Source organism: Penicillium vulpinum, assembly GCF_028829585.1.
Source record: "Penicillium vulpinum strain IBT 29486 chromosome Unknown utg000004l_segment0_segment0, whole genome shotgun sequence".
NCBI classification, from domain to species: Eukaryota; Fungi; Ascomycota; class Eurotiomycetes; order Eurotiales; family Aspergillaceae; genus Penicillium; species Penicillium vulpinum.
The window spans coordinates 2,956,978-2,977,959 of NW_026643244.1; the positions used below are offsets into that span (position 1 = coordinate 2,956,978).

The window sequence follows — 20,982 nt, forward strand, 5'->3', positions numbered from 1 at the left end:
ACTCAAACGGATCAATCCACTTCAAAAGGTCTGTCCAAAGAAAAAACAGGTAGACCAAAATAGTCACCCAGGGAAGAGATCGGCAATGTAGTTATGCTGGATTCATTTTCTCGGATTGGCACCATGAACGAAACTCAAAACACGCAGTGACCTCAGACAAGACTTTTAAGACATGTGCTGTTTTCTGGGTCCTTGCCATGCTGATACTTGTTAAGATCCAGAGCCGATGAAAGGCCTGGATAGGAAATTGACTGGATCAATCAAGGAAAACCATAACCTTGGGAAACAAGAGATAAAAAAAAAAGTAGTGCAAATATCTATGTCAAGGGTGGAAAAAAAAACGAATTTTTGAGGGCCCGGCACACCGTGGCGGCAGGCATTGAAAGAAAGAGAGACTGCCAGGAAAATCATGACCGGACGCCAGAACGTTTTGAGAACCTCCCATGACTGAAAAAGCAATGAAAATTAAACAGAAAAAAAGGGAGATGATAAAACTCCGAAGCTTCGAGTTGACCGAGAAGCCAGACCGCGTTATGGAAATGAAGTGGCCACTTGGGAACTCTAGAAGAAAAAGTTGGCGAATATGCATGCAAAAAGGGAAAACCATTTTGAACAAAAAAGAATAATGTTGGCCATGAAAGATGAATAAGCAGAAGTAGACGTGTCGCGAAAAAGCAAAATTCAGAAGGAAAAAAGAAATGCAAAAAGGGCTCATGGTAACTTTTCTCTGGCCATCTTGCCTCCGGCCATCTTGCCGTGCTGGGTATTGAAATATTTGCTGATTCTTCCCCGGTTGTGTGATTTCATCTTTCCACTGGCAATGGTTTCATGGATCGTATTGGAGACGAAGGTGTGATATTGCGATGCGTGAGCTCGTGAAAGATGGACCAGGTCGTACATCACAAGGTCAGGAATAGGGCGAGGATGAAGCAGACAGTTCCGATAAAATTCCATGAGCACTCTGAAACCGTTGTCAATGTTTCGAGTCAAAAGATCATCAAGGGCTGAACGCCTAAATTCATTGTACAAATGCGAGTCGAAATTTTTTGTCAAGGTGAGTGACCAGGATCGGTAGAGCTGGGTCATTCCAAGGCTATACCTTGTTACCACCGATCGGCTTCGACCATCGAAAGTTTCTTGGGGGGACATATTGGAAATTTTGGGGGCATAATTTGGCGTTTCTGTAGACGAACGGCCCTTCCTATTTGACTTGGACGCCGGTTGATGCGCTTGAGCAAAAAACTGGTTGATCAACCGGTCAGCACCGCCGACTTGGTATTGAAAGTAATCTGTATCAAAGCTGCTGGTATAGTCAGTCAGTCAGTGTCTCCCAGAAAACAGTATCTCATGTAAAAGGTTCAACATACCTCACTGGGGCCACCGTCGGTTCCAAATCAGAGGGGAAAGAGGGTTCGGACTGCGAATCTAGTCCGCGCGCTGAGGAAGAAGGGTCAATAAATGAATAGTCCACGGGAAAAGACGAAGACGACGAGAAAAACGACGTGGTCGAGTCATCGGGGGAGACTGGGGGGTTCCAGGGGTATCCTACATTGGCAATTTCGTTCACTGCGGTGGGTAGCAATGAGGGCATGAATTCCGGAGCGGTGGATGAAAGTGAAGTCTTGACATCATGGGCGACACCGTTGGGAACGAACTGGGGAGCGGATCCGTTGATCACATTCTCGGGCTGGTTGTAAACCGGGGTGTTCTCGTCAGTCTTTCCAGCAGGGGCGGCACCATCATGCTGGGCGGCAGGTTCGCGCTGATCCACGGGGAGGACCCATTGCTGCCACTTGTCTCTGGGACGCAAGCGGTCGATACCATCCTCACCAGTTTGGCACTCAACGCTGCGGAGCTGACGGGACACGTGACGAAGGAGCTCGAAGTCCTCAGTAAGAGACTTGACACGCTTGAAGCTGGCAAGAACGTTCAGGGGCACAAAGCCTTGAGAATCCATCTGCTTCCGAAGGAACATGTCCTTGCACATGTTGTCAACCGAGAAGTAGTACTCCAATTGCATGGAGAGCATGTTCATGAGCGAGAAAGGCTCAACATATTGCTGGGGGTAGGGAACAGCGCTCATCGGGGCCGAGTTGACAGCTGGGTAGCCATACATCGTGTTGATATCACCTGGGAAAGGATAAACAACACCGTACATGTTTGCAGGAGTGGGCAAAGAGGGCGATCGGAGGGGCATACGGTTTGCTTGTTGAGATCCATTGGGGAGTCCATGCTGCTGTGACCGCTGACGGTCATTGAAGCCAAACTTGGGCGCACCGAATGAGTTGTTGGACATAGACGCATTGAACTGGGCGTTCTGGCCGCCGAAGTTGGAGTAGGCGCCACCACGACCGCGGTTAGATCCACGGCCTCCACGCTCAGATCGGAACTCTCCGCGTTCACGGTTGAAATCGTTGAAACCGGTGGGGTCGGCAGACTTCGATCCGGTCTCGAAGCGACGCTCGTTGCCACGGGCTGCAGCCTGGGCGTCAACGGCCAAGTTTCCACCCTTCTGGTTGCGATCACCTGCACGGGCATCCTGGTTTCTTCCAAAGGTCTTGCCCTCACGCTGAGAGCGGGGGACATTCTCTCCGCCATTGACCTGCTTGCTGTTCTCCTCGCCGTTGCGAGCTCCACGGCTACGCTCAGGTGCCTGGGAAGGCTTGCGTGCATCAGCTGCAGCACTGGCGTCGGTGCTTGTGGACCGTCTCGACTGTGCGGGAAGAGAAGCGGCACGTCCAGTGTTAGACTCGCGTCCTCGATCTCCGGATGCGGGCTTTGTGCCCTGGGCAGCCTGTCCAGAGGCAGCCTTGTCGGTAGCAGCAGTTCCATTACCGTGAGCTCCGCGGCCACTGTCCCGGCCACCACGAGTGGCGCGTCTACCTCCACGGCCTCCGGCAGATGGGAGCGGGGTGTTGAAAACAGCAGTGGGGACGTAAGGAACGGGCGTCCATTTTTCCTTTCCATGGGGTCTGATGACGGGGCTCTTATCAGTCTTCTCTTGAGCCTTCTTCTTCTCTTCGCCAATTGCAACTTGGGGAGTGGGCCATGCGGTAGCGTCTTCTACTGAGGGAACTGATTTTGTGTTAGCTTAGCTTCTCAAATTCAAATTTCCAGCAATGCGCCATCATTCGTATCCAAGCCCAACGAGTTCGGTAGCTATGATTGATAGGCATTGTTAAGTAGGAGAGTAGAGATCTTACCGGCATCGCGTGCTTTTCCATCGGTCTTCTTGCGATCCTTGGCACTTTCCTGTGCACCATCGGCGCCCTTCTTCTTAGAGCCAGCCTTGGAGTCTTGCGCAGTCTCATCAACAGTCGAGGCAGTCTTGGTGGGGGCGGCCTTGCTAGAGGAAGCGGACTTGGGGACAGTCTTGACCTTGGCATCCTGGGCCTCTCGTCTCTGTTGCCAGATGTTGACTGAGGGGAGAGGAGCAGCCTTCAGCTCCTTGGGTGGTGATGCGGGTTTTTCGGAATCCTCGGACTTTTCAGACTTATCTGCGGCACCTTCGGCCTTCTCGGTCTGTCCCTCACTGGGAGCCTGCTTCTCAGCGGTAGCATCTACGTTGCCGTTGGGGGTATTGGAGTCATCCTCCTTTGTCTTGCGCGACTTTGATCCCGTGCGGCTTGACGTTCGAGAGTTGATAGCCTTGGTCTTAGAGTGCTTGTTGGTAACAGTGGTGAAATCATCATCCTCGCTCTTCTCTGCGACTACCTCGGATTTTTGGACGGGCTCAGACTCAGTAGGGGCTGGTGCGTCATCCGTTGTAGTCTCAGCGGGGATCTGCTCCTCTGGCTTGGAGTCAGTCTTCTCGGATTCTGATGGTGTCTTGGACGGGCTCGGTGTCCCGGAGACGCCCTTGGCGGCTTGTGCGTACGAAAACGTAGACATGTCGGAGTGAGAGCTAATCGTAGCTCTGATCGAGTGTGGGAGAAAAAAATTCAGGTGCGGGATATTTTACCCGGACGACCTTGGGTTGCTCTGGGATATCAGTCTGCGCCTACTGGGGGGGCGAGATGGCACCTGCGCAAGTGGAAATCAAGAAAGGGAAAAAAATTCCAGCTTTTTGTAACCCCACTAATCTGCAGCTTCCCGTATTTTCAGAGATACTCTCAATTGTGTGTCGGAAGGACGATTTCGTGTGTAAGCGAGACGAAAGACCACGGGGGTGTCTGGTCGCAAAAAAAGGGCGATCGAAGGAGTTGTATCTGCTAGGAGGATCGTCTAGACCACAAATCGCATTGATAAATGGGCTGTCGATTTCTCGTGGAGGCGTGATCTCAGCAGACGTTGCTTGTGAGAATACCGGTTGTCAAAGGAAAAAACAGAAAGGTGTAGTGTAAGGGGAAAAAAATTCCCACCGAGGACGCTGCGAAGGCACTGCCTTGGTCGACGTCGCTAGGATTAGGAAAGGGTTGAAACGACTCAGTCGCTGAGGGCTGCAAGTCGGATGCACAGGAACGCTGTGTACTTGCTGTCAGGATTGGGCTCGGTTCTTGACAAGGATGCGAAGCACAAGATCAATTCGCTCGTCCCTTGGGGGGAAAAAACTGAACGCGATTTCGCACGTGGGAGAGGAGAGACGGAAGTATCGGTTCTCTCTGAGACGGAGAGGTACCGAAAGGGAGGAAGTCGCGGAGGAGAAAAACAGCCCGATGGGGAAGAAATGTAGGAAGAGAGAAGAGAGAGAAGACACAAAATTATTTGGTTCAGGGCAGAACTGGTAGCGGGGTTTTTTCTTTACACGTAATTAATTGAGGCACATTTTTTGTTTTTGTACGTTATAATTTTTTAATTGTGGAATTTCGCATAAAAGGCATTTGGGGGGTTTTTTTGTAACAGTGTAATGCTTTTTTTTTTTCTCTTTGAATTATATATATATTGATTCTTTTGAGATATAATACATGTTACTCTCTAATATTCAAGTCTACCATTACCTAGGTTCCCTAGTTCAACTCATTTACTATAATCGGGCATCTCGGAGCTGAGGTAGTAGCCGGTTTAAGGAATATTCCCATACTTAATATATACTTGTGATATGCATTGCAGAATAGATGAATCCCTTACAATACCATCTATCTTATATATATCTCTATATATACTATGTCCCCTTCTGGTGTGTTTTTATTGCCGAGGTCGACAGTCTCGGTAGTCGAGTACATGTACATATGTACGTTAACTTCTTGCGTTTGCTTCTTCTATATACACATGGTCTATGAGACTAACAAAGAACCAGTTTAAAGGCATATGAGCCGCATGCTTCTTTAAAGGAGTATTGACCCAATAACAATCACAGCTCAGGCGACCCATGATTAAAATAGCTGTCTAAGTGGCAATATTCAGGGCTCTAAGGTCTCAGCAACAGATGTCCAGCCAATTGGAAAACACTATGGGGTTGCTTGTTATAAACCTTCCATCAAAGACCTTTCTACTTTATACATAGAGCTTCTATTCGAGTCCTAACAATAAATATCCCATATGTATAATACAACAAAATACCTAAACCAATTTTCGGCTTATCGACCTCCAAGCAAAAATACATCACTGCATTTGTATATCGCGGGGTCCACCGGAGCCCCTCCGGCCATTGGCGCACAATAGAAATATCTGACGTTGGAGAAAGTCGAGTTTTTCTTTTTTGGATGTCAACTACTACTTTGATATAGTTATATATTATCGCAATAATAGTATATTATCAGGTATTGATACTATTTTATTCTATTTTATTAGATATACATATGTATATATAACTTTTAATAGACACTTCCATTTCCTGCCAAAGTGTAATCTTCCCGTTGGACCGTTCGGATATACGAGCCGGGTGATGAAATATTCGGGGAAAATGCACTCCGTAATACATAATACAGCTGGAGAAGGTGAATGAAAAGAAATTACCACCTTTGTGCGACGAAAAGAATGTGATATCGTATACTTCCGACACGTGAACCCAATGTCGAAAGTGCTATTAGTGTACTCCGTACCTACATGTACTAACATTTGTCACTCTTGTATATTTTTTGTATTCAAATTCAACCAATCCAATTCAACCGAATAACTCAAATATAAGCAATCCCAATTCCTCTTTTAGCTAATAAATCCATATTCAGACGTTGTGCTTTCGGCAGTGATTAGGGCTGAGGGCACGCGGAAACCATCGGAATGGGAGAGTGGGTATGTAATCAGAATACGCCCCCCGGGACCCCGGGCCCGGGCGGCTGTATTGCACAGGTACAGACCCCGAAACTACTCCGTCGCCTGAGGTTTCGGTGATTTATATTAGGATTGATATCTACGTATGTAAAAGAGGGATATCATTGTCCTGCTAGAGAAAACTCCATATTCCATATTTTATACCAACACCAAAAGAAAACAACCTACCAATGTCGAACAGTGACCAACACTTGTTCCCGCGGATCGAGATCCATCGCGCCAAGCGGACCCGTCACCAAGCCTAGACGCATAAGGACCTGCCAGACAAGCTTGCGCTTGAGATTCTCACGTACGCAGATCTTCTCCAACGCATCAGTGCCATTGAAGTACTTGAGGAAGACAGGCCAATACTTCTTGTGTAGGGCTAGGCTATCGTTGGCTGTGATCTCCGGGCTGGCGTTTTCGTCTCCCTGGACAGTTCTTGGGTTGTCTGGGAATCGGGCGAAGATTTCGTCCAGCCAGCGGGACTCGAGTGGGGATGCGCGGTGCGGGGAAAGGATGAAAGAGGACAGCCGGAGAGCTGTTGATTGATCGAGGAGTTTGTGAGAAGAGCGCAGTTGAGCGTGGGGGTCGAGTCGATTAGGCGTGGGTGTCTCTTCTCCGCTGCCGTTGCTGTCGAGGGAAGAGGACGAGGAGGAGTTCGCGTCGTCGTTTTTATCGTCGGAGTCGCTGTCCTCATCGACTGGGATCGAGTTTGAGTTGCCCTTGGATAGATATCGCTCGACTTCCTCCTTGCGCAGCGCCATCTCCACGGCCATTTTGATCTCAGGTGAGACTTTGATGCGTGCGAAAGTACGAAGCTGGGTCACCCAGCCGCCGCGCAGTAACCAGGCCAGGATAGTAAAGTATATCTCCTTGTGGTCTTTGCTAGGGATGAAATTGCTGTAAGGGCGAGGGGTACCACTGAGGGTGGAAAGCATTTTTGGCAAGCTAGGGTATGTTGGGAATGCGGTCTCATAAGCGATCGTAGCTATTTCAAGCTTGCTCAAGTCACAGTTTGGAGAGACGATGTATGTGTCTCGCTGGTGGATGGGAGGGATGGCGCGAGCACGACGCCAGTACACAAGATGACTTGACAGCATCTGGACATGGGATAGTGGGATTCCCGATGATGCTGATATCTGTGCAAATGATTTGGTTGGCTTGGAGCATCGGATATAATGTGCAAGTGCAGGGGCAAGCGCTCCCCCGGACGCCTCGACATCCTTGATAATGGCGGCTTCGCTGTCTAACAGAAGTAAAGCAAAGTGCTTTGCTAGGATCTGGTGCGGCGTGTTGCTTTCATCTGCATTTGGATCGTCGACAGGGGTTGTACTGTCTGCTGTTGTGAGCCACAGGCCTGGATATGCTTTATCCATAGGACCAGTAAGGTATGATGTAGAGGTCAAAGGTGGAATTTGGAGCGAGATGGAAACCTCGGGGCTGAGCGATACGGATGCGATTTTGGATGCTGATATGCTGCTATAAACTGTGTAGATAGCTCGAGCTAGAGAAGACTGAGATATCAATTCGGAGTAGAGGTTATGGGTCGATGTTTCTGTACAGTATCATTGTCAGCTCCGACAGTATGGCTATTAGCGGGGAACATACTTGTCTCTCGTGCTCTTCTCCTCATTTGTAGAATATTCTGTGACTCCTTCCACACATAATCAGTGCGAGCCTGTTCCCATTTAAGAGCCTTGGCGAATTTCTTGATTATATTCTCGTAGATCTCCCTCACACGCATGGAGTACTCCAACAAAGGAGGATCTACAACAAACACCACATTGAACATTGTCATATGGTCTTTGTCTTCCGGATCAAGCGGCCCATCTACTTTCCCAGGCCGTCCGCTAGTTGACCCACGCTTGCTGTCAGTCGGCGATGTCACAGACTCCGCAATGGAAGTCACACTGGCACCCAGATCAGGCGAAGTAACAAATTGCTCATCCGTCTTACCTTCCTCAGCACTCTCGTTGTGACCTAATTCCCCACCGTCCCATTCAGGACGAGGCTTCTTCTGCTTCTTGCGTCGTTGTTTGCGCCATGAACCATCCTCGCGCACAAAGACCGGCCAACCAATAAGCGCCAAATCATTGATCCCAACCTCAAAGCGCCGCTTATGCCACGACCGAGATGGACTGAGCAGCTTCTCCCATACACTCCCAGGCACACCCAAAAGCGACTCCCAGGGTGGCCTAGAGCTCCCAGGACCATCATCCGGCCGATCAGATGCCGTCCCCGCATCGTCGTCGGGGTCCGGATCGGAGCCCGCAGCCCGTTTCCGAACCGACGATGCGCGCCCAGAGCCTAGCGACCCAGGGCGCTGAGACTCACCAGCAGCAGGCGATGTAGCAGCGGGGAGATGATCATCGAGGCCGAAATTGCTAGCGCGACGGCCCGCTAGCACGGAACTTCCACCAGCATGGCTCTGTGTTTCCCGGTCATCGTCATCTTCGTCAGAGCTCGATCCGCTCTCCGAACTCGAGCTCGAATCGGTATTCTTGGATCGCGTGCGGGTGCGCGAGACGCGCCGGCCGCCCCTGGTGGTGGTTTTGATGCGGTTCTCGCTGAGGGGGTTCGGAGGGTAGTGGAAGACGAGGCGGGGGCCAGTACGAGAGCGCACAATCAGGATAATTGCTACGAGGCACGGGTCTGGTGGCCGGGCGATCGATGACATTTGGTTGGGGCTCCGTGGAGGAGTTGGAGATTGTAAGAGTGGGTGGGCGGAAACGGTTTCTCATGCGGGGAACTGCATAGGGCGAGAGCCAACAGGCCACTATGATTCGAATTGGTATGATTTTGCGAATTTTGGTGCTAATCCATTTACACAGGTCATATTTACTTATTTCATGTGTTGAATAGGTATCAATTACATTTTCTTATGTGCAACGCCTTGAATAATGCCAGCACTACCCGAATATCACGGACTAGCGCCACTCTTCCATATCATACAATATCATGCAATGTCTCGCAGTCCAATATCATCTCTTCTGTTCTGGATTCGCTGAGCCTGCGGCTGGTGTAGCTGGTGTCTGTTCTTTCCCGTCTTTAAACACTAACCCGAGGTTCTCGAAGTTATCCGGCGCCATGAGGTTCCTAATCACACAAGTTGTCTCGGTCAGCATTTTGCTCTGACATTCTTCATGAATGCAATTCCACATCCCATTGCAATTGCAATATCCAGTAGCGCGGTGTGTATCGGGGTGGCCTACTTGTCCATTCGGCAGGAAAGATATTCCTTAGCCAATTTGCGACACGCTTCATCGTTGGTGCCTTTGTTCATCTTGATACACTTCAGATATCCCGAGATAATGTGCTTGCATTCCCCTGTAGTGTCCCAGATTGTGATTAGTGCCATTGTCTTTGCTAGTCTTGCCGAGTTCCTTAGGGATATGAACTAGGTGGCTGCGGGCTGGTGTACCTTCATGATCAAGAGGAAAGCTACCGCGCTCAGGTCTGCAGACAATTTCGTTGTGTCAGCAATTATGTAGATCAAGAGACCCAGTTTCGTTCATTCGCTAGACAACATGTAGCCGGCGCAAATATGAATGCTTGGAATAATCCAACTCACGGTGATGGCTTGTAGTTCACCGACCCACCGCCGGGGGCTCCGAAACTCATATTCAATAAAAATGAGCGTATATCCGCTCTGACTATCAACACAGCAGGATTCTGGATTGGTACAGACAAGAAACTAGCTCGTAAGGTGACTATCAGTCGGCGAAAGCGAATCCAAACCTCCGAGAAACAAACAGGACAAACTAGACAAACACCAGTTCAGCCAATCACAGCTGCGGGGTACGGTCGATGATGCACGATATCAATGGGCCGTTGGGGAATCAGACTCGAGCATTATGATATATCTAGCTTTATGGATGGAAAATAGGCTGTGTAGAGGTAAACACGTCATTTAATCATATGAGGCCTGTGCGGTTTGCTCGTTTTGCTAGCTTTGTTGTGGGATTTCCCCCTGCGGTGGTTGAAGTATATATATCGAGAGTACCTCTTGTCTCTGGATAAACCCAAACTTTCCAACAATTCCACCTACCTACATTGCCTTTCTCTTTCATTATACTTCTACTTGCCACTAGCCTATCAAACAAACACACCAAATCATGCCTATGTATGTGGAGCTTCACCAGCACCGCGTTGCATCCTGGACACAGACATATTAACTGGGTCTACAGGAACCTTGAAGGAAGCTGCCAATGCGGTGGCGTCGAATTTACTCTCCAGTCCCAAACACCAGTTCCCTACCAGCTATGCGCTTGCAGCATCTGCCGCAAAGTAGGCGGACACCTCGGTGCTGTGAACCTAGGCGGCATCGCTGATAGCCTGAACGTCATCAAGGGCAAGGATCTGATCAAGTATGACCCATGCATATCCCCATCCATATCTAGTCACTTTGACCTCCGAATACAGGATCCAGCTGGAAACTGCCATTCTATACACCGGGATACGCAAATCATATTGTCACCCACACATACTAACGTCATGACCAGGAAATACACTGCCATCAAAGACCGCGGCACAGCAGACGAAGAGCTTTGCTCCTCTGAGCGGAACTTCTGCTCGAATTGCAGCACTATGCTGTGGCTTTGGGATCACCACTGGCCTGAACTGATTCATCCGTTTGCCTCTGCAATTGATACGGAGTTGCCGGTGCCCGATGAGATGGTTTGTATCATGGATGGCTCGAAGCCAGCGTGGGCGCGGTGGCCGGAGGGAAAGAAGACTGTGCACGAGGTGTATGGTAAGGATAGTCTTGAGCAATGGCACAAGAAGCATGGTCTGTTTGTCGAGTAGGGAACTGTCATCGAGAATGGAGGCTAGGTAGCCTAGGAAAGGATTTACGGAATGGCTAGGAGAGAATAAGGGACAAGCCCAAAGATACGAATATGAAAGTGTTCAAGAAGAAAAATATTATTTGGTATTGAGCTATTATAAAGTGACTAGTGACTCCTGTAATGCATATTAGCAATTGATCATATCACGAAGTGAGTGAAATGATAATAGTCAAGGAAAAGATCAGTTCTCCAAGGTGAAAATAGTTTATCGACATGATAGTTCAGAGATAGAACAGTATATTGGTATTCATCATGCAATGAGACAGGGGAAGAAAGCAGAGTAAACTCACGGTCAACGAGCCAAATGGTCTACCTGGTGTATTCCTATTTGTTCACTTATGTCGAGTCAGCGATGGGATCCAAGCAAAAAGCATGAGTCAAAAGCGAAATCAAGACATGGCAACTAAGTCAGGCTTCAAGTCAGTCAGCATGAAATACGAGTTATCCGATCCACAGGGGACACATACCTCATTAAATCAGATTTTTGTATAAATGTTCATTCCCGGACCGAAGTCCAAGTCCAACAGTGTGAATAACACATTCATCATAATAGATATGTCCATGTTGAGGGAGGGCAGAGAGATGAGTGATATATTACCTAGAATTTCTGTTAGAAATACTGGTCTCAACTTGTCGATGCGACATGAAATAAGTGTGATAGGGCAATGGGTCAGGTGACGAATTCTCAACAAGTAATCCACCTCCTTGCACCCACAGAGTTTGTACGCTCTGGTTTTGTTGAATGCAGGAGATAGGTACGTTATGTCCGCCCGTTCGTTCAAATTTCTTCATGCAAGGCAACGGCCGCAATGGAGGGATGGGATTGAATCCAAGTATTATTTACCTGAGCGAGAGATTGTTAGTCAAAGATCACTCAATGAATGGCTTGTAAAGTAATGATTTTGTTGTGATGGGTCAGACAAGGCTGAAACTTAAAAGTATGACAGATTCAACATGGATCTTCTGATTGAGGAATGCCTTTGCATGTCTATAATATAATCATCCCCGGGGGTTTGGGGTTGCGAAAGAAAAAAAAAAGATTTCCTTACCTTTTGAAAAAATGAAACCGAGAATTATTCGCAGCACTGAGATTTACCTCAGGCTTTGAGCACAGCTGGAGTGTGTGCCATCATTAGACACAGTTCAAGCTGAGAAAAAACAAAACAAAAATATTGATCGAGAGCTGGATAATTCCGAGCGATGAAGAAGGAAAGAAAAAAATTTGCGGGTGGAGCTCGCTATATAAACTAATGCGGTAAGCTACGGTAGACGTCTGCGACCTTTGGCGTTGTTTGCCTTGGCATCAAACATCGGCGAAATAGCTGGGCCGAGAGTTGGAGTGGGTACGGAGTATGATGAAGGGAAACTATATTTGCACGTGGAATGGCCTGTTCTCAACTAAGAGGAATGGTTGGAGATACATACAATGTAGCAATACATGCCACTGCGATGATGGAGATGAGCTGATTTGCTCGGCAATGCTCCCATCTATCCGTGCTTCATCATGCAAGTACTTTGCATGTTGGCTTGCGTGGCCGACTTGGCATCGTTAGACTGGTATCACGACTGCTTGCAGGATGCCGAAGGGCTTGAGCCTCGAGTGTTGAGCAACCATTAAAAGGTTGTTAGGTCAAGAGCACCTTGATCCCTTACTCATAAACAACTCAGCGTCAACATGGAAACACAGGGCCGATTGCAGGAGGCAGAAACCATCAGTATGTAGGTAGGTGTTAAGCCCTCGAAAGACACCTCTCGGCGAAGAGAAATCTAACGTGCTTGGTATCGTGGAATGGCTGGTGAGAATGTATTAAAAGCAAGTTGGATGGTAGGAGCTAGCAGCGTCGTCAGAACGAGATAAATGTCAGCATATGATTTTTGATCTAGCAAGTGGTGAAGATTGAGGGAGGATTGTTTGTCCATGGAGCTAGTATAAGATGGGGTATCACACGAAATAGCACCCACGGCCATAATACTAGTACAGCAAGGTCCGGGCGTCTCATTGGCATTATAGACAGAGGAAAGCGAGCTGTGCGATGGAAGACTCAAAAGCCCACCAACCGAATAACTTCGTATTCTTGAGTGGCACCGTGAGATCTCAAAAACGTCATTCCACGTCATGAACCCGACAATCACAAATCCGAATTCGTCAACTTGACGTGCCTTTGAAAACCGTGTCGATGTGCTTTGGATTTGCTCTGGATTCAAGCTGGAGCTCATAGCAAGACATAAACTGTTAAATCATTGTTGACATAAATCAATCCAAGATGCCCACAAAATGGAAGTTGAACACCGGAGCAGAGATTCCGGCCATTGGATTCGGCACCTGGCAGGATGCAGATGAGCAGGAAGATGCCGTAGCGGAAGCAATCAAGGCAGGATACCGTCATATTGATACCGCACATGTGTAAGTATCTTACTTTTTGTTTGAGACAGGAAGCGTGTTCAATGTGCAGTGTTGACTGTGTACCAGTTACGGAACTGAGAAGGCCGTCGGCAAAGGCGTTAAGAAGAGCGGCGTCCCACGCGAAGATATCTTCATCACAACCAAGTTATGGAACAACAAGCATCACCCGGACGACGTGGCACCGGCTTTGCAGCAATCCTTGGATGACCTGGGAATGGACTACGTTGATCTCTTCCTGATGCACTGGCCCGTGGCTTGGAAATCAGGCGAGGACCTCTTTCCGAAGAAGGATGGGAAGCCGATTATGGAGAGTATCGACATCGTCGACGTATGTTGCATTCTCACCTCTTGGTCCCTGGATTAAAGCGTGCTGACACCAAAGCAGACGTACACAGCAATGGAACAGCTTCTGAAAACCGGTAAGGCGAGGGCGATCGGCGTCTCAAACTTCGACAAGTCCGAGTTAGAGCGTCTGATCAAGAACAGTTCCATTGTTCCCGCTGTGCACCAGATGGAATGCCATCCGTGGCTGCAGCAGCGCGATTTCACAGCATGGCACCGAGAGAATGGTATACATGTCACGCACTACTCGCCATTTGGGAACCAGAATAGTATCTACGGCGAGAAGGGCAAGAGTGTGACCGCAAAATTGCTCGAAGAGCCTGTGTTGGCGGAGATAGGCGAGCAGTATAACAAAAGTGCTGCTCAGGTTGCTCTTGGTGAGTGTGATCTGCCAGAATTTAGTTTGTATGATGCTGACTGTTGTGTGTTTTGACAGCTTGGGGAGTCACACAGGGCCATTCGGTGCTGCCGAAGTCCAAAACACCCTTGAGGATCAGGGCCAACCTAGAAGGAGACTTCAAACTGAGCCCACAGGACATGAAGAAGATCGAGAAACTCAACAAGAAGCTCCGTTTCAATGATAGCAGCGATGAATTTGGCAGAATCTTCTTTAATGATCTGGAGGGAAAGAATTGAGGTATATTGGTTAGGGTTGAGGGCGTCGGGGAGACTTGCAGTTGATCTAAGACAAGTAGATCATAGAAATTGAGTGTAAACAGGTCGCGCCTTCTAAATTGCATTGAAATAAACTTCCCAGCCCTGAGATCAGATCGAAAGCTTAAATCGATACACACGCTTTGTGACGTCACATGCAGGTCGAACATCAACTCCATGTTGTAATTGCTTCCACCATCCCTCGCTACTTCACAAAAAAAAAACAGCATATACTGGTTCAGCAAATTTGCCATGCTGCCAGCAGCTCATGGGTTTGCCATAGTAACCCCAGCCTCGCGAGGATTGGGGTTCGCTTTCGCACAGCAGCTTCTGACCCGGACCGAGCTCCCTGTGATCGCAACGGCCCGTAAGAACTGCGATGAACTCCAACAACGATTGCTGTCAAGCAAGGGTATGCCCACGGATGCAAAGCAGAGACTCCGCATTCTCCAAGTTGATGTAACAGGTACAAAAAGCAACTCAATCCCCGGAAATATATTCTTCTAATTACTCCAAGGCTAACCAACCCCCTAGATGAGTCTACGATATCAGCAATGGCAGAAACAATCCGCCAGGAATATCCGAACACACCACTCAGGCTAGGATTGACAATTCCCGGCATTTTACATGCTGAAAAATCACCGAGCAAAATCGACTCTGTCAATGCGCTGGACAGTTTTAAAGTCAACTCCCTCGGTCCGTTGCTACTCATGAAGTACCTCTCCCCGTTTGTCCCATTGAAATCTGCACCAGAGTTCCAGACAACAGAGGCCAGCTCTGCAATCGACTCTCAGGGACCGCTGGGGCTACCCTCTCATGCCATCTATGCAATGATGGCCGCTCGGGTCGGCTCAATATCCGACAATGCCTCAGGCGGATGGTATTCCTATCGTGCAAGCAAGGCAGCTGTGTTCCAATTGGCCAAGACTTTTGATTTGCATCTGCAAATGAAGAGTGCGCAGAGGGCAATTGCTGTGGCGTTGCACCCTGGGACTGTGCACACGGATTTTACCAAGGAGTATTGGGGGACGAGGGAGATGCTGCAGCCAGCCGATGCGGCCGACAAGCTGTTGGAGGTGCTTGTGGGGTTGTCACCGGATGCCAAAGGAGGGAGAGGGAGGTGCTGGGATTGGATGGGGAAAGAGATTTTGCCGTGAGCAGTTCACATCCCTAGGAAGTGATTTCTGTGAGCAAGATGATTTTTTTTATAGAGCAAGCGTTTCTCTTTTACAGGTGGAATAATGCTAGTATGGTTCTGAATTGACTTCTCACACCGGACGTTCCGTGAAATCCAGCACAGTTGTAAACCCCCGCCAAAGATTGTGTTTACTGTTCTCCTAATGAGGCTCTGGAACTCCGGTGATATGGTCCATTCCAGGTATACCAAAAGCCGTAAACTGTAGATATGAACTTGAAGCTGATAGGATGAGACCACAACAAAACAAAAGACCCAGGGCAGAAAAATGAAGGATGATATCTAACCTCAATGACCTACCTACAATATCCTCTGTAGAATACTTTTTAACATGTCTAAGATCAGGTGACTCAAGATGCGGACTTTGTGATACAATATCGTTGTGGAGCTTGTCAGAAATCCACACGTAGTTAACTATCAGGCTGGCTATGACAAAAAGAACCGAGAACGAAAACAAAATTAATAACTACGTTGAATAATACATAATCGGTTTCAGGAGAGAAGTGCGAAAAAAGCCAGTTGGACGCGTCAGGAGCCCAGGTGGGGCAATAATTAGATAATCCACTAACGCGCCCGGAAGTTCGGAATGCGTCGACCAGAGAGTATAAGTACCCCCCTAATCCCCTCCCTCTTTCTTCCTCCAGAGTTCTCCCAACTGTGCCTGCTTGGCCTCGTCCACCAAGCAGCGGGTTCCTGAGTTTCCCGTCTCGGCTCTTTGAACCTGCACAGGGAAGGAGTTCTCTCACCCATACCACCCCGCCAAACAGCTATGCTGCTTACTGGGATGGGGCGTTCATCAGAAGGTACTTCCTTGATCTCTCGGTTGTCCTGCCCTCCGACCGAGGGTAGTTGGAATATCTGACGGTGGACGTCGTTTTTGATTTCGCTGGTCTTGTCATCAGCGATATCAACGGTCTTCAATGGAATGGCGGCTGCAGAGTCCTATCCCAGCGATGAATGTTGGAATTGGCGTCATCATGAATGACCAGCAAATAAGGCAGGTTTATCCCGTCGCCTGTGCTTGTTTGCTGGAAATGATTGATCTCGGCAATTGTCGAAAGGTCTCATTTGAGCTGTGCGCCGAGAAACCCTCGCATTTGCTTGAGATCCTCGAGGCGTTGCTTCAATCGTGGGATCCTAGACATCTCTTACGGGTTTGGTGCCCACAAGATTTTTCGTCTTGAGTTACATTGCCTAGAACTACTCTCTGATTGGCTCCTCTTGCGATGTCCCCGCTGCACGCCTTCGGCAAGCTACGACAGACGCTCGCTCCAGATGCGGCATGATCAGGGAGGAAATTCGAAGCTTTTTTCTTAAGATAGATTCATGGGGCTTTCATGGCTCAGATTCGTCTAGTACATGAAGCCGGCAACTCAACGATCTGCGCATCGTTTAGAGATTATTCAGCGGATGCAGGGTAAATCCTGCGTTCGGATTCACTGAATCAGAGCTGATGCGAAAGGATCCATGAATTGTGAGGCCATCGCTACAATTTCTGCAACTTTGACTGGCGAAACCTTCAGTCCCCTTCGGGAGGACCACGGATTTTCCAGGCAAGACTGTATGATGGAAGGCATGGGGAGAACTAGTTCACGTTCTGGTTCGAACCTGCTTACATCTTTTGAAGTTGTCCTTTGTGCTGGACAGTCCGATCCCAAGTTCAAGCAATGATCAGATTTTATTTCGCTTTGTTGGAGTAGCAACGTCGAGATACCAGAGGAGAAGCCATAACGGCCCCTTATGGAACCGCTTGCGAAACATCATCATTTGTTTTCCGATGCCCAGCGAGCACGGAGCGATTCAAGGTTTACACCTGCGCGTAATACGAAATACGAAGAGGAAACCTGGAGCTGTCTGGACTTGGATCCGAGTTCAGCACTCTAGGAAGCGTGTGAGAAATCCTTCTAGCACGAGGCCGATGCACCACGGGTCGCAATCGTTTGCTGACAGTCCCGGCGGGTACGTGGCGGATCTACCAAACTGGACCTCCCTTTCAGGGATCGCAACCCTCGGGTGGATGTTCAGTGAGGTAGCGATGTCTCTTTTTTTTTTTTTATATCCCCTGGGTGTCCCCAGGAGGATTTTTTTTTGCTGAGGCCATGGCTCTTGTCTGAACGGTGAGATACCTTTTTACCTCACCTCGGTGACGACCATGGTGATTGTTCGGATCTGCAGTTTTATGGCCTCTTCAGCGTCCGTTGAGAACCATATAACTGGTTTTCGATGTACGCTGAAGGGGTCATAGAGCTGGAAATCCGAATGTCATCAAGTCTCAGCGAGACAGGGACACTGTTTACCATGTTTCCAGCATGAAAAAATAATCGCAGCTTTCGTTAGGCCAGTTAAAATCTAATTAACACGATCTCCATTTCAATTATTCTACTCAACGTAGCCTTCCATGTTAAGTTTTGACTAGGACAATAATGAATCGTAGTACTGCGCAAACTTGAATATTTTCTCTTGAATTTGATACCATTCTCTGAAGACGATTAGTCCTATCTTGAACCCTATTTTTCTTGACTGGAACAAGTGACTGCCTCAGCATTCCTTTCTTCATGTCCTACCTAAAAGTGGCCTCTGAATTTGGAACTTTTCCTGCCCAGATGTATTGGATTACTTTTAGTCGAGGGCATGGAACTACGAACAGGCGGCAACTAAAAAAGACGATAGAGAAGATCCCGAGGGAGACGAAACCGATATCCGTCACATTTATGAAATTCATTATCGCTTCGTTACTGATCATTTTTGTTCTTGAAGTCAACCACAGGTCTCAGGCGTAAACGGCATATCTATTTCCATTTATTGAAAATGACGGTCTATATAATGCAATGCAATGCAAGCCAAACAGCTGGTGTATCTAAATCTAAATCTAAATCTAATCAAAAATGCAAGCCTTCATAGAGTTCGGCTGAATATACTCGGACGCATTGCGGAAGCTGGTGAAACCCCAACGAATTTGTCCAGCCATGGCAATCTCAACATCCAAGTCCTTAGCAAATTGCCAAGCGAGACCGGTATCACGCTGGAAGGCACGACCAACAAGAATGACATCAAGATCATCCTCGTTGAGAATCTTCTCGCCCAAGTTTCCGTTGTTGATCATACCAACAGCAGCAACAAGCATCTTATCCCCAACAGCCTTCTTGACAGCAGCAGCATGAGGAACCTGGAAAGCAGGACCAGAGGTAATCTTCTGAGCAGAGTGAATACCACCAGTACTGATATCGATCAAATCAACACAGCCTTGCGCAGCAAGCGCACGAGCGAACTCAACCGTATCCTCAAGCTTCCAGCCCTGCTCAGCTGGCATGCTCTCCTCAAGCCAGTCGGTAGCCGAGACACGCAGGAAGATGGGAACATTCTCACCGACCGCGTCACGGGTCAACTGAGCGATCTCCAAGGACAGACGAATACGGTTATCGAAGCTGCCACCATAGTTATCGGTACGCTTGTTGGCAGATGTGCTAAGGAACGACGAGAGGAGGTAACCATGCGCATTGTGGATCTCGATGAAATCACATCCAGCAGCCATAGCACGCTTAACAGCAGCAACCCAGGCAGTCTTGACCTCGGCGATATCGTCCTGGGTCATGGCAATGGGGATAGGATCACCCTCGGAGAAGGGAATGGCACTGGGAGCCTTGATGTTATCGGTCCAACCGCCGACAGAGTTGTTGGCAACAACGCCGCCAAGCCAAGGAGCCACGGTCGACGCCTTGCGGCCGGCGTGTGCAAGCTGAATACCGATCTTCTGGCCTTGGCTGTGGGCAAACTCAACGACCTGCTTGAGCGGCGCGATTTGCGAGTCCTTCCAGAGGCCGACGCAGCCGGGAGTGATGCGGCCTTCGGGGACAACACCGGTTGCTTCGATGATCATGTTTCCAGGTCCGCGCTGGGCAATGGCGCCGTAGTGGGCCATGTGCCAGGGGGTCATGTGGCCATCTTCGGCACTATATTGGCACATGGGCGCAAGCTGGAGGGTTATTGTTAGCTGTGTGATTTGGAAGATATTGGGGGGGAATTGCATACACCCAGGCGATTTTGGAAAGTCACTCCTCGGATGGTGAGAGGCTTGAAGAGCTTGGGAATGGGCTTTCCGCTTGTTTGAGGATTGCGAGCTGTTCCTGCCGGAGGGCTCTGGGCAGGGGTGTAGTATGAGATGCCCTCGGCGGCCTTAGCGGAGACGTCAGGCCAAGTCATTTTGATAATGTTCAAGTATAATGTTTATTTGTTATATGCGTGAATAATTCCATCTTGCAGGGGGGCACTGGCCTAATTTATATATTGAATCTACAGTGGGGAAGTTGAAGATTGATTTATCATCTGAAAATTTTGAATTTATTACCATCTGGATTCTGAAGGCGAATAACTCACATATCCACGGAATTTAAATTCCCCCTAGAACAATCCCACTTTTGACACATGGATCCATTTGTCAGGGCATAAAGCGAAACAGCTTTGGAGGAAAAAAAATACGAAAGTCGCCGAATGATATCCACCCGGTTGAACTAGGTCCCGATTCAGGATTCTTGGCCACCTCGGCACACCTCGGCACATACAAATGATTATGTAATGTCTCCGACAGGTGGACTGAGTTTAAGCTTATTTCTATTCACGCTAGTTCCAAAGGTTAATTAGTTAGAGACACTTCCTATTAAGTATGTAATGAGTGCTGTGGATATAGATGACTCTACAATTAGATACATTTGTGTGGCTTCATTTGACGGTTGATTTTGTACCAATATTCATATTCATCTAGCGGTACAATAGATGTCGAGAGTTTGAGCCACTCTGCATCGAGCGCTGGCCATAGCAAGGCGTAGTACTCCCTCTCCGGCACATCACACACAGCGGCCTAGTCGATGATCCCAGTTATTTTCCTACCCTAAATCATGATGTTAGACGGTCCATGTCACCATGAGTAAATATTTTGACTTCTTCTGGTCATCTCTAGACATGAGGACCAGACATGAGGAGTCCTTCCGCAAAGAGAACACCCGTCTGTGTCTCAAGCTTTAGGTTAAGCCTGGACATTTTTCATAACCTCCAATTCCCCTTTATTGAAGTCTTTACGGGAAGCGAACGGCCCATAGTGGTAGACTTTGTTCTCCCAGGGGTGTTGGAAAACGATCTCCTGGCATACAAATCCTTTTCACCAGATCCACACGAACTGGCTAAGTTGGAAGCATTAGAAAGACTTCGGGATAATCGCGATCACAGGGCCATGCACTGCGTCATACCCAAGAAGGTTCGATATCTCAGCATCCTGGGTCCACATATCAGCATCATAGGGCAGATCACGACTGGGGGATATGTTTGATGTCCCAAAAGAGAAGATCGCACCTGGC

General features: G+C 48.4%; 7 protein-coding genes across 7 annotated transcripts; 3 read left to right on the forward strand and 4 right to left on the reverse strand.

The window, feature by feature from the left end:
• Window positions 1-711: 711 nt before the first annotated feature.
• N7479_009620 (La domain family) lies at window positions 712-3,891 on the reverse strand (the record flags this gene model as incomplete). Its single annotated transcript, XM_057257313.1, has 3 exons — window positions 712-1,303; window positions 1,368-3,075; window positions 3,204-3,891. The coding sequence occupies 3 exons, from the start codon at window positions 3,889-3,891 to the stop codon at window positions 712-714; spliced, it is 2,988 nt and encodes a 995-aa protein (XP_057104771.1).
• Window positions 3,892-6,374: 2,483 nt separating this feature from the next.
• N7479_009621 (nitrogen permease regulator 3 family protein) lies at window positions 6,375-8,869 on the reverse strand (the record flags this gene model as incomplete). The annotated part of the gene is made up of 2 exons (XM_057257314.1): window positions 6,375-7,747; window positions 7,801-8,869. The coding sequence occupies 2 exons, from the start codon at window positions 8,867-8,869 to the stop codon at window positions 6,375-6,377; spliced, it is 2,442 nt and encodes an 813-aa protein (XP_057104772.1).
• Window positions 8,870-9,400: 531 nt separating this feature from the next.
• Window positions 9,401-9,813, reverse strand: N7479_009622 (coiled-coil-helix-coiled-coil-helix domain-containing protein; the record flags this gene model as incomplete). The annotated part of the gene is made up of 3 exons (XM_057257315.1): window positions 9,401-9,519; window positions 9,614-9,648; window positions 9,764-9,813. 3 exons carry the CDS (start codon window positions 9,811-9,813, stop codon window positions 9,401-9,403), a joined length of 204 nt encoding a protein of 67 aa, XP_057104773.1.
• A 494-nt stretch (window positions 9,814-10,307) lies between these two features.
• Window positions 10,308-10,998, forward strand: N7479_009623 (GFA family protein; the record flags this gene model as incomplete). Its single annotated transcript, XM_057257316.1, has 3 exons — window positions 10,308-10,315; window positions 10,380-10,559; window positions 10,695-10,998. 3 exons carry the CDS (start codon window positions 10,308-10,310, stop codon window positions 10,996-10,998), a joined length of 492 nt encoding a protein of 163 aa, XP_057104774.1.
• A 2,305-nt stretch (window positions 10,999-13,303) lies between these two features.
• On the forward strand, window positions 13,304-14,421 carry N7479_009624 (aldo/keto reductase; the record flags this gene model as incomplete). Its single annotated transcript, XM_057257317.1, has 4 exons — window positions 13,304-13,443; window positions 13,510-13,771; window positions 13,829-14,162; window positions 14,222-14,421. The coding sequence occupies 4 exons, from the start codon at window positions 13,304-13,306 to the stop codon at window positions 14,419-14,421; spliced, it is 936 nt and encodes a 311-aa protein (XP_057104775.1).
• Window positions 14,422-14,691: 270 nt separating this feature from the next.
• Window positions 14,692-15,596, forward strand: N7479_009625 (uncharacterized protein; the record flags this gene model as incomplete). The annotated part of the gene is made up of 2 exons (XM_057257318.1): window positions 14,692-14,905; window positions 14,974-15,596. 2 exons carry the CDS (start codon window positions 14,692-14,694, stop codon window positions 15,594-15,596), a joined length of 837 nt encoding a protein of 278 aa, XP_057104776.1.
• Window positions 15,597-18,509: 2,913 nt separating this feature from the next.
• Window positions 18,510-19,834, reverse strand: N7479_009626 (NADH:flavin oxidoreductase/NADH oxidase; the record flags this gene model as incomplete). The annotated part of the gene is made up of 2 exons (XM_057257319.1): window positions 18,510-19,607; window positions 19,664-19,834. The coding sequence occupies 2 exons, from the start codon at window positions 19,832-19,834 to the stop codon at window positions 18,510-18,512; spliced, it is 1,269 nt and encodes a 422-aa protein (XP_057104777.1).
• Between the last annotated feature and the right edge of the window lie 1,148 nt (window positions 19,835-20,982).